General features: G+C 41.4%; 1 protein-coding gene across 4 annotated transcripts in view; it reads left to right on the forward strand.

Moving 5' to 3' along the window:
* The first annotated feature begins 557 nt into the window (after positions 1-557).
* The window catches only part of LOC130360602 (coagulation factor VII-like), a 66,427-nt gene continuing 49,205 nt past the window's right edge, over positions 558-17,779 (forward strand). Inside the window, exons 1-3 of one of the 4 annotated variants that reach the window (XM_056563145.1) lie at positions 558-656; positions 5,580-5,655; positions 9,316-9,470. In XM_056563145.1, the coding sequence (XP_056419120.1) occupies positions 5,598-5,655; positions 9,316-9,470 (213 nt within the window). In that variant the 5' untranslated portion in view covers positions 558-656; positions 5,580-5,597. Of the gene's footprint in view, positions 657-5,579; positions 5,656-9,315; positions 9,471-13,457; positions 13,655-13,908; positions 14,009-15,748; positions 15,854-17,779 lie in introns of those variants that run through there. The other 3 variants (XM_056563146.1, XM_056563148.1, XM_056563149.1) reach the window with 3 other exon arrangements.

The raw sequence follows: 17,779 nt of genomic DNA on the forward strand, positions 1-17,779 counted from the left end.
GGTGGGAGTACCCCTTTAAGGAGAGCTGTAGTTCCTATATTTGTGTCTGAACAGTCATGGTTCATTCTCGGTCTGCACACTGTGAAATTGTCACTTGGACACAGGCTAAAGTATTAAGGAACTGTACAAATATTTGCTTCACAAAGAACAAGAACTTTTTTGGTGCCACTAACAATTAGATTAAAAAAAAAATTCTCTTTACATTGTGTATAGAAGAAGTTCTTCTTATTCTACAATTCTACCATTGTTTTTTCTTATGCCACCATTCAAGACTAGTAAGATACAATAAGTCCAGTAAATACCAAGCCAAGATGAATGAAAGCTTTGATAGACAAATATCACTACATTTTATAGTTGTGATGAGATAAATTTGGATTGTGTACTATTACCACTTGTGTACTATTACCATGGAAGTTTCTGTTGTTGACCTGTCCTCTCTTTCATCACATTTTTGTCTTCACTTCCTCCCCCTCACTGACAAGTTGCTGAAAATATGATGCTGTTTGTTTGATGTGCTCCCTGCCAATATTTGTTTGGGGTGATGATTAACTTCATGTGATCTGCCGACCTCACAGGTATACCCACTATACAGATACATCAACACATTACAGAGCCTACCTCAAGACCATCCGTAGTGTTCTTACACTCCCACCAAGGTATGTGCCACCTTAAGGAATATACAGAGATACAGATCAGCATAAATGTAATGGAAAGGACTTACAAAACAGAATTACACTTTGCTGATTGGTTAATATCATATTGAAGGCAATGTGAGATCTTTATCTTGTAGGCCGTTCCTCTAAGCTGGGCTAATACAGTGAAGGCCATCTATGAAATCAGATTGAGTCCATTGGTTTGTTGAATTACATTGAGCCCATGGAATAGACAGTGTGGATTTAGAGATTAAAAAAGATAAATAACATATAGGGCATTTTATGTCACCACATCAATGAATCTAGTGGTAAATATTTCACAATGTACTTTTTGTGTTGTGCAATATAAAACATGACAACATTACACAATCGTCTCAATTTACTCTATATAGGAAGTGATGTTAAAATAATTCTTGATTGAAATATTAATAGCATTGTTTTTTTTTTTACTTTTTATTATTTTTTATTATTATGTACTACCATCTTGAATACACAATAAGAACACATTTTAATTTAGGGCTTTTGGTTTACCTTATGAGGGGAGGTGAATCCATGCATGTTATGTTAGCTTGCCTAAATATTAATAAGGAGACATTCATGTTATGGCTGTATGTTGCAGGTCTATATCAGAATATCATCAAAATATTGTGCCTACGACATGAACACACGTTTGTTTGTTCGTTTATTTATTTATTGTAAAACAATTTTTTTTAAGGTCACCACAATATGTGATAGCCAAACATTTTTCATATCAAAATCAAGTAGAAGAAAAAGGAGGTGACAAAGCACCGATGATTACATACAGCAAATATGAAAAAGACTTAAGAAAAGTAAATTGTCATATGACAGTAACTAACAAACCATAAAGGAGAGGGATTAATATCTATAAGCTTTATTTGAGCATATATATGGTCTGTTTTAAGCTTGCATACGTTTGAGCAATAGAAAAGTGTATATCTTTCTGGCACCAGTTGATTTGAAAACCTTACATTAAACACTTCAAAGAGTACCCCTTTAATCTATTAAAGCCTATGGCCACACCATGGACATACCACTGTACAACCTTTTTGGCATTTCTATGTGTACTGGCAGCATGCAGCCAAAACATGGACTTGTTACACTACATCAGCATTTCTCAGTGTTTGGTATCTGTATAGTTACACTTGAAAATAGGCGAACACTGAGAAAAGTGCACACCACAATACTTCACGAATTCAACAGAAATGATTTATTGCACAAATTGTATACAAAAATACACAAACACATCTATAATATACAGAAGACATATAAAATCACTATAAAAACTGCTCACTAGGAGCATGACACAACCCTGGAGAAGGGCCATGAACCCCCTCCCCCCAGGAAAGTGACCCCGTTCAGATAGCAAGCTCTAATACCTTCTAATCAGTGGTGTGAACAATGCTATAAATATATCTCTATGCCCATAACATGCTGTAATAGTATACTAAATAATGCCACAATGTACCAATACAAAGATGAAAAAGATACTTAGGCAAGGAGAAAAAAGATGATGGACATGACTGGTGGAAACGATGCAAGGTATAGCAGTGAATCGGGCCACGCAAGAACCCCACGCGTTCCGTCACTAAGCGACTTCCTCAGGGCTGTTGTGTCATATTAGTCTCCACATGAGATATATATATATATATATACACACACACACACACACACCTTATTTACATTAAATACCTGGCAGGTAAGATTCCCCCCACACCTCCATAGCAGTCGCGGCATCTACATCCGCCCAGTATGTGGTTTCCGGTACCTCATGTTGCAATCCCTCGAGATGCGGGAACCAAATCCCGCTCACGTGATGTTGTAGGTACACTGCTACTGGTTAAACAATAAGATCTCCTACGATATCTACATCTCGCGAGATGTATGACACGTGCGCCTGAGCATATCGATACTTAGTCATGCAAATGCCGTACCACCTCAGTATTGCCCCTGCGCGTATTCATATCATTACTCCTTTCATTACCGGCGCATGTGCAATCACCACAACACATATCACATAACCCATATATATTGCGCATGCGTCAGGCATTTGTTATCGTCGATAATGCGCATGCGCACGTAAGTATCTTACAATATCAATGTGAGTAGCTTTAAATTTCGGCTCGCACCTGCGCACATCACACATCAATAAAGCACACCTATAGCGAAACGATCGTTGGGGTTTGGTAGGTAAGGTCTGGCACCCTGAACACCACTTGACTCCAGTCATGTTGACATTTTGCACATAGGACTTGTGTTGTATTATTGTGTATGCCCCTTTTTTGGTAACATTCCTTAAACTACAGTCCATCTTCCATTGATCCATATCTTATTTATTCAGTACTTCCAGCGTTTTTTACCTACCTGTCTGTTGTATTCTGGTGCCTTTTTTTCTTTTCTTTTGTGGATTTTATGTATTTGCTATTTTTCTTATAAAGTTGGTTCATTTTCATCATTCTTTTTCGGTGTTGTATGCACTAATTAGTTCTCAAGTCGGTGTGGTCAGTTTTCAGTGCACACTTACTTACGTTTTCAGTAAGGTTATGTTAGGTTAGGTTTTTTATTTAGATCATTGCATGTAACTGTGCTGTTATTGGTGTGTGGTCATGTATAGAATAATATATAGTATATTATAAAATGACCATGACCCTAGTTATGCTGCTGCTGAATTTAACACATAGTTATACATAAGCTTTTTTCATTTTTTCCCCTTCTCACCTTTTAAGAGACATAACTCTTTAATTTTTTCATCCACAGTCCCATATGACGGCTTGTTTTTTGCACGACCAATTAATGACACCTTTCATTTTACCATGATTGTACAGCAAAAACATATTTGTGGGAGGAAATTGGATCAAAAACCCTGCTGCTCTGCAACTTTTGGGGGAGCACCGTGATGTGACAAAAAATAAGTTTGGACTTCAGTATTGTTTTGCGTTTACGCCACTCACCATACCGGATTAATAATAGTCATAGTTTAATAATTCTGCACTTAGCGATACCAAATATTTTTTTTTATTTTTTTTATTTGATAAATAAGTGATTATTATTTTTTGAGAATGCGCTTTTTATAAACTTTTTTTCACTTTTTAGGGGACTTTTAATAGGAATCATTAGATTGCTAATACTGAATTATTCTATGTCTATTGCATAGCATTACTCTGTTATCGACGCTCTTCCGCTGCTGGCACAGTAATCGATTTGACCCCCTCCCCCACATACAGTGGGGATCAAAAGTTTGGGCACCCCAGGTCAAAATTTGTATTAATGTGCATAAAGAAGCCAAGGAAAGATGGAAAAATCTCCAAAAGGCATCAAATTAAAGATTAGACATTCTTATAATATGTCAACAAAAGTTAAAATTTTATTTCCCTCATTTACACTTTCAAAATAACAGAAAACAAAAAAATGGTGTCTGCAAAAGTTTGGGCACCCTGCAGAGTTAATATATTGTATGGCCCCCTTTGGCAAGTATCAAAGCTTGTAAACACTTTTTGTAGCTAGCCAAGAGTCTTTCAATTCTTGTTTCAGGCATCTTTGCCCATTCTTCCTTACAAAAGTCTTCCAGTTCTTTGAGATTTCTGGGCTGTCTGTCACGCACCTCTCTTTTAAGGTCTATCCATAGATTTTCAATTATGTTGAGGTCAGGAGATTGTGCAGGCCATGGCAAAACCTTCAGTTTACGCCTCTTGATGTAATCCCCCCGTGGATTTCGAGGTGTGTTTAGGATCATTATCCATTTGTAGAATCCATCCTCTCTTTAACTTCAGCTTTTTCACAGATGGCATTAAGTTAACATCCAAAATTTGATGACATTTTATTGAATCAATTTTTCCTTCTACTCGTGAGATGTTCCCTGTGCCACTGGCTGCAATACAACCCCAAAGCATGATTGATCCACCCCCATGCTTAACAGTTGGACAGGGGTTCTTTTCATTAAATTCTGTTCCCCTTCTTCTCCAAAAGCTTTGTGAGCGTCAACTATTTTCAGTTTCAGATTTCTAGACAACTGCTTAGAAGAACCCATGGTGCTGATTGTTGGGGCAAGGTCAGATGAGTCTGGGCATTTAAAACCTTTGAGATTGTCATCACCTGGTCTTCCCAGATGATGATTGAAAACAATCTATGACACTGGCAGGTCTCAGCTATGCACAGGGGGCAGTGCATGCTATAAATTCTGCAGAGTGCCCAAACTTTTGCAGACGCCAATTTTTTTCGTTTTCTGTTATTTTGAAAGTGTAAATGATGGAAATAAAATCTAACTTTTGTTGACATGTTATAAGAATGTCTAATCTGTAATTTGATGCCTTTTGGTGATTTTTCCATCTTTCCTTGACTTCTTTATGCACATTAATACAATTTTTTACCTGGGGTGCCCAAACTTTTGATCCCCACTGTACATGTTGTGGGGGTTTGCTGATCAGTTACCTGGACCTGTTCTTGAGACTCTTACTTGTCGTCGCTATTGATCAGGGCACTTAAGGGATTGATAGCAGATATTGATGTGGTCATTGATGGCTGCCATTTACTTTAAGTGCACATAGTAGCTGATGGCAGCTGTGACTCGTGTTCTATAAAACTAGTGCAACTACTGCACTGGCTTCATAGAACTCCTACACAGCATAATGTACATGAATGGCATAGGTCCATTAGGTACCAGCAGCCATGCCGTGCATGTATGTATGCATGGGTCATCTATGGGTTAATAACATGACTGCTCTTTAATGTCACATACCATGGTTTAACTGCAACCTCTTTATCTCTTCTAGCTACACCACTGGTCCTTATACAATATATCAATTACATCAAGTATTGTGTGTTTTTTTTTGTAGACTGAAACATTCAAAATTCTGTAAGACATAACATTTGTTGTAAAAAAATAATGATGTGGTATATTATTTTCTACAGTCCAGGCACATTAACACGATGAGACCTTTCCTGTACGTTACACTGTTTCTGCTGTCTACCTCATCCTATCAATCAGGTACAACGAATTATTAGATAAATAAATAATTGTCACTATGTGTATTTAGACCTTTTTAAGGGGGTACTCTGCCTCTAGACATCTTATCACCTATGCAAAGGATAGGGGACAAGATGTCTGATCCCGGGGGTCCCGCCACTGGGGACCCTCGCGATATCCCTGCTGCACCTGGCGTTCGTTTAGAGTGTCCGGTGCAGCACCGGAGGCTTTTGACGTCACGGCCACACCCCCTCAATGCATAGGCTGTCACGAGCCCCTGCCCCGCATCACCAGTCATCCAGCATGGAGCAAAGTTCACTCCGTGCACCGGATGTCTGGGGTACCACAGCCCAGACGTCTTATGCCCTATCCTTTGGCCAGGGGATAAGATGTCTAGGGGCAGAGTACCCCTTTAAGAGCACAACAAGTTTTCGGATTTATATACTACAGGCTTGCATGTAATAAAAGAAACCAGACTTTCGTTTCCGTAATGTGCCCTCTCCCTATCCCTACTGACATATGTCATTCACTATTTTTGTGAATTTAGCCGCCCATACACATTAAATGAAAGCTCTTGGAATCCAGCATTGATCTAATGTGTAGGGCGGCCTCCAATTGTTCCCCAAAAGGTAGATGTTGAAGAGAACCAGACTGTGTATGTTTCGCTGCCTTCGTTCTGATGGGAAGCAACCATCAGAGGTTCCTGGCAGTAATTTGCCTCAGCTACTATATGAATATGAAAGTTTAGTTAAAGGGAACCTTTCATACTGAAAATTCTGTCCAATCTTCAGGCAGCATGTAATAGAGCAAAGGGAGCTGAACAGATAGTTTTGTGGGAGGAGGTTCATGTATTGATTAAAATCTCTGCTCCTTTTGGATTTAGGAGTCCAGTGGGCGGTCCCAATCAATGACTGACAGCTAAGTTTGTATGTAAACTCATACAGGGAAAGTAGTCAATCACTGATTCGGGCATGCTGTCCAGGCATGCTGGGAGTTGTAGTTTTGTAACAGCTGGAGACACACTGTTTGGGAAAACACTGTGTTACAGGATAGCCAACCATTCTGGACAGTCAAAATAAGAGACTTTTTACTTTGGTATTGTGATAGTAATTGTTATTGATTTACAGCACAAAGTAAGTGTGCATAATAAATTTAGATCACTAAATTGAGCTATAGACATGTATTCCTTTTAATCTTTAAGAATCATTTTGGTTTTCCAACTTGTCCATAAAAAAAAATATTGGATGTCCATGATTTTTATATAAGGATGGGTTCACATCAGCGTTCGGAGCTCCGTTCGCTGATAATGAAGGGACATTATAGGAGAAAAAAGTGTCAGGTCTTTTTCTCCTCTGAAATCATGATAAATAATGGGCATCTAACGGAACCCGATGGGCCCCATTCAAATTAAATAGTACCTGCCGGGTTGCGTTGATGCCTGCTGTCACAACCTCCATCCTAGTCCCGTTATCAGCTGTTATAATGGAAAAAATGAAAAATTCAAGTTGGCATTCAAGATTTGCTATAAAAAAAAAAAAATGTTTAAAGTGCGATGAATGTATAACTTTTTCCAAGGGTTGTAGATCATTTTGATCATATATATTGATGCCTTTATGGTCTGGAAACATAACAATATAACTAGAAACAAAAAGACCTCTTGGTCCACATAATCTTCCCTTATAATATGCACTTTTTCTTTCTTTCTTTGAATAGATAGATATTTTTATCCCAGCCAGGTTTACATTATTGCTGACTGACCAACCACTCAATCTGCTGGAAGTAGGTTCAGTAAAATAATAGTATCTTACATTGCTTCTGATCTTCCCCCCCTAAACTAAACTCATATTGTACCCCCTTGTTCGTGTGATCTATTGTCTGTGCACAGGCCAAAGGCTGTCCGGGTATGCTAGGACACAGCCATGCTAGGAATTGTAGATTTGCAACAGCTGGAGGCACCCTGGTTGGGAAATACTGGGTCAGGAAAACAAATGATAGGCAGGTGTCCTACCCCTTTAAGTCTATTCTGAAAAGTTTTGTGCATAATTAAAGGGGTACTTCGGTGAAAACAAATGTTTTCAAATCAACTGATGCCAGAAAGTTAAACAGACTTGTAAATTACATCTATTTAAAAATCTTAATTATTCCAGTACTTATCAGCTGCTATATACTACAGTGGAAGTTGTGTAGGTCTTTCCAGTCTGACCACAGTGCTCTCCGCTGACACCTCTGTCCATGTCAGGAACTGTCTAGAATAGAAGCAAATCCCAATAGCAAACATCTCCTGCTCTGGACAGTTCCTGACATGGACAGAGGTGTCAGCAGAGAGCATTGTGGTCAGACAGAAAAGAACCATAATTTATAAATCTATGTAAATTTCTGGCACCAGTTGATTTAAAAAATTTTTTTTTCCAGAGTACCCCTTTAAGACCATGTTACTGGATTCTTCTCTAGTACCCTTCATTGGGAACATCCTCTACTAGAAGGGACTTGTTTGACAAATCAGGCTCCACGTATAGTTTGTAGCTGAGCTGCACTAACTGCACGTAGGTGACCCCTAGTTACTCAAGTTTGTGTGGCAGATTGTTCTCTAGTAGAAAAGGATTGTCCAGCACTGTAAGTACGATGCAAGGATGGTTTATTATAAAATCACACAGCAAATAGCAACAGGGATCATGAAGTGACGCGTTTCAGCGACCTTAGTCGTATTGTTCTCTAGTAAATAGTGTTGAGCGGCATAGGCCATATTCGAATTAGCGATATTTTGCGAATATATGGACGAATATTTGTCATATATTCGCTAAATTCGCAATATTCACATTTTATTTTCGTATATGCGGAAATTAGCATATACAAAAATTAGCATAAGCAAAAATTCGCATATGCGGAAATTAGCATATGCAAATTTTCGCATAAGCGAAAATTTGCACGCCAGTCTCCCACAGTAGTATTAGAGCCTTCTTTACACCACACAAGCTGGAAGCAGAGAGGGGTGATCACTGTGATGTGTACTGTGAATATATTCACATTGCGAATATTCGCGAGAAACACTACTAGTAAACCATAGTGGTTTCTTTCTACTTTTACTTTTGTGTTTGTTTCACATTTAGTTTGCCTTTAACATGATAACATGCTCACTCCTGATGTTTTATTCCACCCTTCTTAACTCATTGGTTAAAGGGGTTATCCAGTCAAAAAAAAATTTATATATATCAACTGGCTCCAGAAAGTTAAACAGATTTGTAAATTACTTCTATTAAAAAATCTTAATCCTTTCAGTACTTATGAGCTTCTGAAGTTAAGGTTGTTCTTTTCTGTCTTAGTCCTCTCTGATGACACCTGTCTCGGGAACCGCCCAGTTTAGAAGAAAATCCCCATAGCAAACCTCTTCTAAACTGGGCGGTTCCCGAGACAGGTATAATCAGAGAGGATTTAGACAGAAAAGAACAACCTTAACTTCAGAAGCTCATAAGTACTGAAAGGATTAAGATTTTTTAATAGAAGTAATTTACAAATCTGTTTAACTTTCTGGAGCCAGTTGATATATATAAAAAAGTTTTTGCCTGAATACCCCTTTAAATACCATTTTCTTGAAAAGAGTCTTTTCTTAAAAAAAAATTTTTCAACATGAGGCGATACATGCTCCCAGCATCACAAGATGTATTCTTGATATGATTTCTTTAGTTTTTATTAAGAGAGAGAAAGCTCATCATGTCCTACGAAAAAGAGCAAATCATTTTCTGGAGGAAATCCTTCCTGGAAATCTAGAACGAGAATGTTATGAGGAGATGTGTTCAAGAGAGGAAGCAAGAGAAATTTTCAAGTCTCCAGAAAAAACGGTAAGTGCTCTGAGAATCTCTAAAATTCATTGGTCTCTGGTAACCAGAAGAAATCTATGTATTTTGTGCAAATGGATAATTAAAGCAAAACTTATAGCCAGTTCACTTAACCCAAAACACATGGTGAACCGGACTAAAGTGAGGTAAAAACTAAAATTCACAGAACAGTAAGATTAGCTCACTAAAACTTAGCATTTAATAATAGCAGCATATAATAGTAGTCCTCAAGAAAATATTAATCAACACCAAAAATGCACAATGGGTGTAATGCCAGGGCCATTAGCCAATGGCCCCAGTCAATTAGCGCGTTTCCTATAATCACAATGGGGGAGATTTATTAAAACCAGTCCAGAGGAAAAGTTGCCCAGTTGCCCATGGCAACCAATCAGCTCGCTTCTTTCATTTTTAACAAGGCCTCTGCAAAATGAAAGATCTGATTGGTTGCTATGGGCAACTGGGCAACTTTTCCTTTGCACAGGTTTTGATAAATCTCCCCCAATAAGTGTCACCAGATAAGACACAAATAATGCAGTAATCAATCCCTAAGGGATTGATTACTGCATTATTTGTGTCTTATCTGGTGACACTTATTGAGGGGCATTTACTAAGGGGTTTAGTCATTTTTTTCTGACTATTTTTGGCGCAAAATTGTCGCAATTGCGCCTACCCTATAAATTGTGCGACTTTCCCTAGCAAGAGCTAGAAAGTAAAAAAAAAATTCCCGCTTAATTTACGCAAGTTTTCAGTTTTTACTTGCAGTGGTCAGGAATTTATTAACTGAGACAGTCGCAGTTGCGCAATAAACTGTCGCAACGGCCATAAAAATTGACTAAATTTACTCCAGCTCCAACATGGAGCAGGAAAAGCTACTGCCGCCCGGGCTCCGACATACTTTCTCCCCGCTACCCTCACTGCGCTACCGGGACACTACAGTCACTACAGTGATTTACATCCAAAGGCTGTCTAGGCATGCTGGGAGTTGTAGTCTTGCAACATCTGGAGGCACCCTGGTTGGGAAACACTGTTTTAGGCCAGTGTTTCCCAGCCAGGTTGCCTCCAGATGTTGCAAAACTACAACTCCCAGCATGCCTAGACAGCCTTTGACTGTCCAGGCATGCTGGGACTTGTAGTTTTGCAACATCTGGAGGCACCTTGGTTGGGAAACACTGTTTTAGGCCAGTGTTTCCCAGCCAGGTTGCCTCCAGATGTTGCAAAACTACAACTCCCAGCATGCCTAGACAGCCTTTGACTGTCCAGGCATGCTGGGGCTTGTAGTTTTGCAACATCTGGAGGCACCCTGGTTGGGAAACACTGGCCTAAAACAGTGTTTCCCAACCAGGGTGCCTCCAGATGTTGCAAAACTACAAGTCCCAGGTTGGGAAACACTGTGCCCGGCCTCCGCCCCACCTTACTGTAAGGGCATGCTGGGAGTTGTAGTCCTGCAGCTGGGGGCAGCTTGTCACTTGCCCACACATCTCCTGCACCACACAACTACAACTCCCAGCATGTCCTTACTGTAAGGGCATGCTGGCAGTTGTAGTCGTGCGGGGCGGGAGATGTGTGAGCAGGTGATAATAAATGTACTAACCCATTTTTTTTGTTTTCTTCTCATTTCAGATCCGTGTATCCTGTGGACTCCTTCGGATTCGGTGGACTACTTCGATGACCAGCGTTTTTCTTTGTTTGATTTTAATAAAATGGTTAACGAGGGCTTGTGGGGGAGTGTTTTTTGTAATAAAATTTTTTTAAAACCTGTTGTATTTTTTTCTTACTTTACTAGACAGGCTTAGTAGTGGAAGCTGTCTTATAGACAGAGTCCATTACTAACCTGGGCTTAGCGCTAGCCACAAAAACAGCTAGCGCTAACCCCCTATTATTACCCCGGTACCCAACGCCACAGGGGTGCCGGGAAGAGCCGGTACCAACAGGCCTGGAGCGTCAAAAATGGCGCTCCTGGGCCTAAGCGGTAACAGGCTGGCGTTATTTAGGCTGGGGAGGGCCAGTAACAATGGTCCTCGCCCACCCTGGGAACGTCAGGCTGTTACTGTTTGGTTGGTATTTGGCTGAGAATGAAAATAGGGGGGACCCTATGCGTTTTTTTTTTTTTTTTAAATATATAATTAAATATATTTAAAAAACGCATAGGGTCCCCCTATTTTTATTCTCAACCAAATACCAACCAAACAGTAACAGCCTGACGTTACCAGGGTGGGCGAGGACCATTGTTACTGGCCCTCCCCAACCTAAGTAACGCCAGCCTGTTACCGCCTAGGCCCAGGAGCGCCATTTTTGACGCTCCGGGCCTGTTGGTACCGGCTCTTCCCGGCACCCCTGTGGTGTTGGGTACCGGGGTAATAATTGGGGGTTAGCGCTAGCTGTTTTTGTGGCTAACGCTAAGCTCGGCTTAGTAATGGACTCAGTCTATAAGACAGCTTCCACTACTAAGCCTGTCTAGTAAAGTAAAATAAAAAAAAAACACAACAGGTTTAAAAAAAAAATTATTACAAAAAACACTCCCCCACAAGCCCTCGTTAACCATTTTATTAACATCAAGCAAAGAAAAACGCTGGTCATCGAAGTAGTCCACCGAATCCGAAGGAGTCCACAGGATACACAGATCTGTAGAAGAAGTAACCAAAAAAAAAAAAAAAAAGTGTAAGTACATTTAGGGAGAAAAAAACTGTGTTAAAAAAAATTTAATAAACACACACACACACACACACACACTAAACACCGTTTACCACTTCTGAGCCATGACTACAATTTACAGTGATCCCTCAACTTACAATGGCCTCAACATACAATGGTCTTTTCTGGACCATCGTAAGTTGAAACCAGACTCAACATACAATGCTACAGACAGTCCAGATCTGTGAAACGTGTCAATGGCTGGAAGAACCAACCAATCAAAATGGGCATTCACTGGTAAAACCCCTGTATTACTGAAGTGTATGCACTGACTGGTGTCTGGTATTACATGTTCTGTACACTTTACCTGTATCAGGGTTAGCTGCTCTTTTTGGACACCAGGTGAGGGCGACTCCATTACTTGTTTGGGACATTGCCTGTACTGTACAGGACCCTGAAGAAGCTCCTGTCCTCTACATAGACCAGTGTTTCCCAAGCAGGGTGGCCCCATCTTTTGCAAAACTACAACTCCCAGCATGCCCGGACAGCCTTTGGCTGTCCAGGCATGCTGGGAGTTATAGTTTTGCAACAGCTGGAGGCTCCCTGCTTGGGAAACACTGACATAGACAGTAATTTACAGCTCCCAGCAGATCTTTCTTACTTTTATATGTAGGGATTTGCTTTATCTATATCAGTTATCTACTTATTTTTCTTTGTCACTTTTTCCTATTTTGGATGACATTTTGGTGCCTTTAGAACCAATTACCAGGTTTCCATAGAGTTCTGGTCTCAACATACAATGGTTTCAACTTACAATGGTTTTCCTGGAACCAATTAATATTGTAACTTGAGGGACCACTGTAGTTATTGAATTATTTAGATGTGGTGAAAAAGCTAAAAAAAAACTCAAAAACAAAAGATCCAGAAGGAAACCTAGCAGCCAAACCTATTCAGACAGCAGGAAAAAGGAACAGACTATTTTTTCTACTACATGAAGTAAATTTCCCACTTTTGCCTATGTGTGCCAAATTTATTAATGCCGTGCAACAATTTAGTAAATTTGTCGCACATAGTCAAAAATGAAGTAGAAAAAAACAGGGTAAAAACCAGACTACATAGTAAAAGATTAGTAAATGCCCCTCATTGTGATTATAGGAAACGCGCTATTTGACTGGGGCCATTGGCTAATGGCCCTGGCATTACAATTGTGTATTTTTGGTGTTGATTAATGAGGACTACTATTTTATGCTGTTATTATTAAATGCTAAGTTTTAGTGAGCTAATCTTACTCTTCTGTGAATTTTTGTCCATTGGCTCCGCATACATCTGTATATCTGTGAATTTGCAGTGAAACTTTGAGGTATAAACTACCAGGATCCGCAGTCTGGATGCAGTATTAGACATGTTTACCTCCATTTGCACAATGCAGGTTGGACCTGGCATGGAGACAGGGATGCTAGATATTCCGGTCCCTCCTCAATTGCGCAAAGCCAGTTAACATATTAGTAATGATGGCTAATAGTTGGTCTATCTACACAACTAGACCGTTGATCCAGGTAAGTTATACTTCATTTTAAGCCAGTTCACCCTGTGTATTGGGTTTAGTGCGGGTGAACTGGCTGTCAGTTTCCCTTTAAACATGATGGGGGAGATTTATCAAAACCTGTCTAGAAGAAAAGTTGCCCAGTTGCCCATAGCAACCAATCAGATCGTTTCTTTCATTTTTAACAAGGCCTCTGCAAAATGAAAGAAGCGATCTGATTAGTTGCTATGGGCAACTTTTCCTCAGGACAGGTTTTGATAAATCTCCCCCAATTTACTTATAAGTCAGGAATGAACTGCATGTACAGTTATTGTAGAGAACACAGGGAACTGATATAAGGGCTGCTATGAGGGTAGTATTCCCTGATGTTAGTGTCATCTAGATAAGTGGTGTTAACCCAAAGTTCCAGTGGCGTCTCCAGCATTCAATTTTAGGGGGGGCACATGGGGGGCCAGTGACAAAAGTGGGGGGGCAATTTTAAAACGTGTGTATGTGTGTATATATATATATATATATATATATATATATATATATATATATACACACACATATATATATTTATATATATATATATATATATATATATATATACACACAATGATTTTTTTCCCGTTTTTGCCATAGATTTTTGGGTAAATGACTGATGTCATTATAAAGTAGAATTGGTGGCGCAAAAAATAAGCCATCATATGGACTTTTAGGTGCAAAATTGAAAGGGTTATGGTTTTTAAAAGGTGAGGAGGAAAAAACAAAAGTACAAAAACAGAAAAACGCTCGGTCCTTAAGTCGTTAAAACTTTTGGACACTACCATCAACTTTGATAGCGGCATCTAAAGTGTTAATGTCGGACATCAGCCTGATTGGTGATGTCTGACATTAGCTGAGGGTCCTAGCTAATGATTTATACAACACAGTGGGAGCAGGCGCTGTGCGTACACATACGCCTTGTGTCCTTAGGGCTCATTTACACGGACGGATCCCCAGCATATTTTACGCTGCGGATCCCCCAACAATGGACCCTACAGTGCTGCCTCCATCTGTGCCTGCTCAAAACAGCAGTCCTCCGCTAGGAGCAGACACGCTTCAATGTGTATACTCGCACACATGGCGGCTGTTCTCGGCCTAGTTCAGAGAGCAGGAGGAGCGGCCATGATGTGTGCGAGTATACACATCAAAGCGTGTCTGCTCGTAGTGGAGGATTGCCATTATGAGCAGGCACAGATGGAGGCAGCACTGTAGGGTCCATTGTCAGCGGATCCGCAGCGTAAAATACACTGTGGATCCACCCCTGAATGAGCCCTTAGGATACGCTCACACGTACAGGATCTGCTGCATATTTTCTGCAGCTGATTTTGCTACCTATTGAAGCTAATGGGTTGCAAAATCAGCTGCACAAAATATGCAGCAGATCCTGTACATGTGAATGTACCCTTGAGGGGTTAATGAGGGGTTAATGTGTTCACATGTTGTCCTTCCAGAGGGGTCACTTTCCCTCCTCCAGTGTCCACAGGTCACCAACAGGTCACATTACCAGAACAATTTATGGAAAAATCGCGGCAAAAATTGCGCTGTTTTACCGCGATTTACGAAAAATCGCGGTAAAAGCGCGCAATTTTTGCCGCGATTTTTCCCAAAAATTGTTGTGATAATGTGGTCTGTTGGTGACCTGTGGACACTGGAGGAGGGAAAGTGACCCCACTGGACTGATACCATACACATTACTCAGCCCCAGGTTATACTGCTGATCAGGGGGAGAGAGGGAGGACACGGGGACATCACTCACCTCACATGAAGCGGCCGCTCTGCTGTGTGACCTGTCAGCTCTCGGCCCGTCCTCTCCTGTGCTGGGGGCGGAGCCATCAATGTATCGGGACATCCCTATTTATTTTAAATTGGGGGGGCCCAAGGGGGGGCACGGCCTGATCTAGGGGGGGCCATGGCCCCCTCTGGCCCCCCCCTAGCGACGCCACTGCAAAGTTCCTCTGTGTCCCCACACACCTTTTCAAATGAAGCTGTTCCCATACACAAAGCCCAGGAATGTAACCATATTCAGACAAGTCCCCCTGACTTGGCAGACAGGCTGGCACTCTTCCAAGCAGAGACCAATAAATGATCGAGTGAAATACAGCAAGGCCCTTGTTCAGCTGGGTTGGATTAGGGTTTAGGATCAACTTTTGTGCAGAAGGGACTAGTGACATGTGGCCTTTAAATGGTAACTCTCATTAAAAAATTTTTTAGCTATTGCACTCCTTATGGTAAATAAAAAAAATCTTTCCAATGTACTTTGTTTAACCCCTTAAATTCGCCTCCGTTTTAAAGTCTTTAAGGACTGAGGGCGTATGGGTACGCCCGTGGGAATTTCGGTCCTTGCCGCTAGCCAGTCGGGGACCGGACCGGGATGCCTGCTGAAATCATTCAGCAGGCATCCCGGCACATCACCCAGGGGGGTCCTGAGATCCCCCCATGTTGGACACCCCCAGTCCCCCTGAATGGATAGGAGTTAGGTGGCAGGGGTGCCAGCCCTCCTATCCCTGCTATTAATCAGTCAGAAGCGACCGACCAATAGCAGATCAGGGGCAGGGGGATTAAAGTTCGATTCCCCCGTTCTGCCCACCCACAGTAGTGCGGGCAGAACAGGGGAACGGAGAGGGACCGGCGGCGGAGGCAATGATCGTCAGTGGTGATCAGTGGGTGCCGATGACGTGCGGCTGGTTCCCTGATGCGGCGTGCTGCAGACTATGGAAGGCGGTGAGTTGCCTAGCAACATCTGGAGGGCTACAGTTTGGAGACCACTATACAGTGATCTATAAACTGTAGCCCTCCAGATGTTGCAAAATTACAACTCCCAGCATGCCCAGACAGCTGTTTGCTCTTTGGGCATGCTGGGATTTGTAGTTGTGCAACAGCTGGAGGGCTACAGTTTGAAGATCACTGTGCAGTGGTCTCTAAACTGTGGCCCTCTAGATCTTGCAAAACTACAACTTCCAGCATGCCCACACAGCAGTTTTCTGTCTGGGCATGCTGGAATTTGTAGTTTTGCAAAATCTGGGAGGGCCACAGTTTGGAGATCACTATGCAGTGGTTTCTAAACCTTGGCCCTCTAAATCTTGCAAAACTACAACTCCCAGCATGCATGAACAGCAAACGGCTGTATCGCCATGCTGGGAGTTGTAGTTGCATACCTCCAGCTGTTGTATAACTACATCTCTCAGCATGCCCTTCGGCGATCAGTACATGCTGGGAGTTGTAGTTTTGCAACAGCTGGAGGCACACTAGTTGGAAAATACTGAGTTAGGTAACAGAACCCAACTGAAGGTTTTCCAACCAGTGTGCCTCCAGCTGTTGCAAAAGTACAACTCCCAGCATGCACGGTCTGTCAGTGCATGCTGGGAGTTTTTAGTTTTGCAGCAGCTGGAGGTTTGCCCCCCCCATGTGAATGTACAGGGTACATTCACATAGTCAGGTTTACAGTGAGTTTCTTGCTTCAAGTTTGAGCTGCGGCAAATTTTCCGCTGCAGCGCAAACTCCTAGCGGGAAACCCACCGTAACCCCTCCACCCATGTGAATGTACCCTATAAACACTACACTACACTTACACATAATAAAGGGTAAAACACTACTACATATACACCCCCTTACACTGTCCAGAATTGAAGGCCATGTGTGTTTACAAAGCCCCCATGGTGCCAGAAAAATGGACCCCCCCAACATGCGACCGCATTTTAGAAACTACACCCCTCACGGAATTTCATAAGGGGTGAAGTGAGCATTTATGCCCCACAGGTGCCTGACAGATTTTTGGAACAGTGGTCCGTGAAAATGAAAAATTTAATTTTTCATTTGCACAGCCCACTGTTCCAAAGATCTGTCAAATGCCAGTGGGGTGTAAAAGCTCACTGCACCTCTTATTAAATTCTGTGAGTGGTGTAGTTTCCAAAAAGGGGTCACATGTGTGGGGTCCACTCTTCTGGCACCACGGGGAGCTTTCTAAATGCTCATGGTCTCCGACTTTCATTCCAAACAAATTCTATCTCCAAAAGCCCACTCCTTCTCTTCTGAGAATTGTAGTGCGGCAACAGAGCACTTGACATCCAAACATGGGGTATTTCCATACTCAGGAAAAATGGGGTTACACATT

Source organism: Hyla sarda, chromosome 3, assembly GCF_029499605.1.
Source record: "Hyla sarda isolate aHylSar1 chromosome 3, aHylSar1.hap1, whole genome shotgun sequence".
Taxonomy (NCBI): domain Eukaryota; kingdom Metazoa; phylum Chordata; class Amphibia; order Anura; family Hylidae; genus Hyla; species Hyla sarda.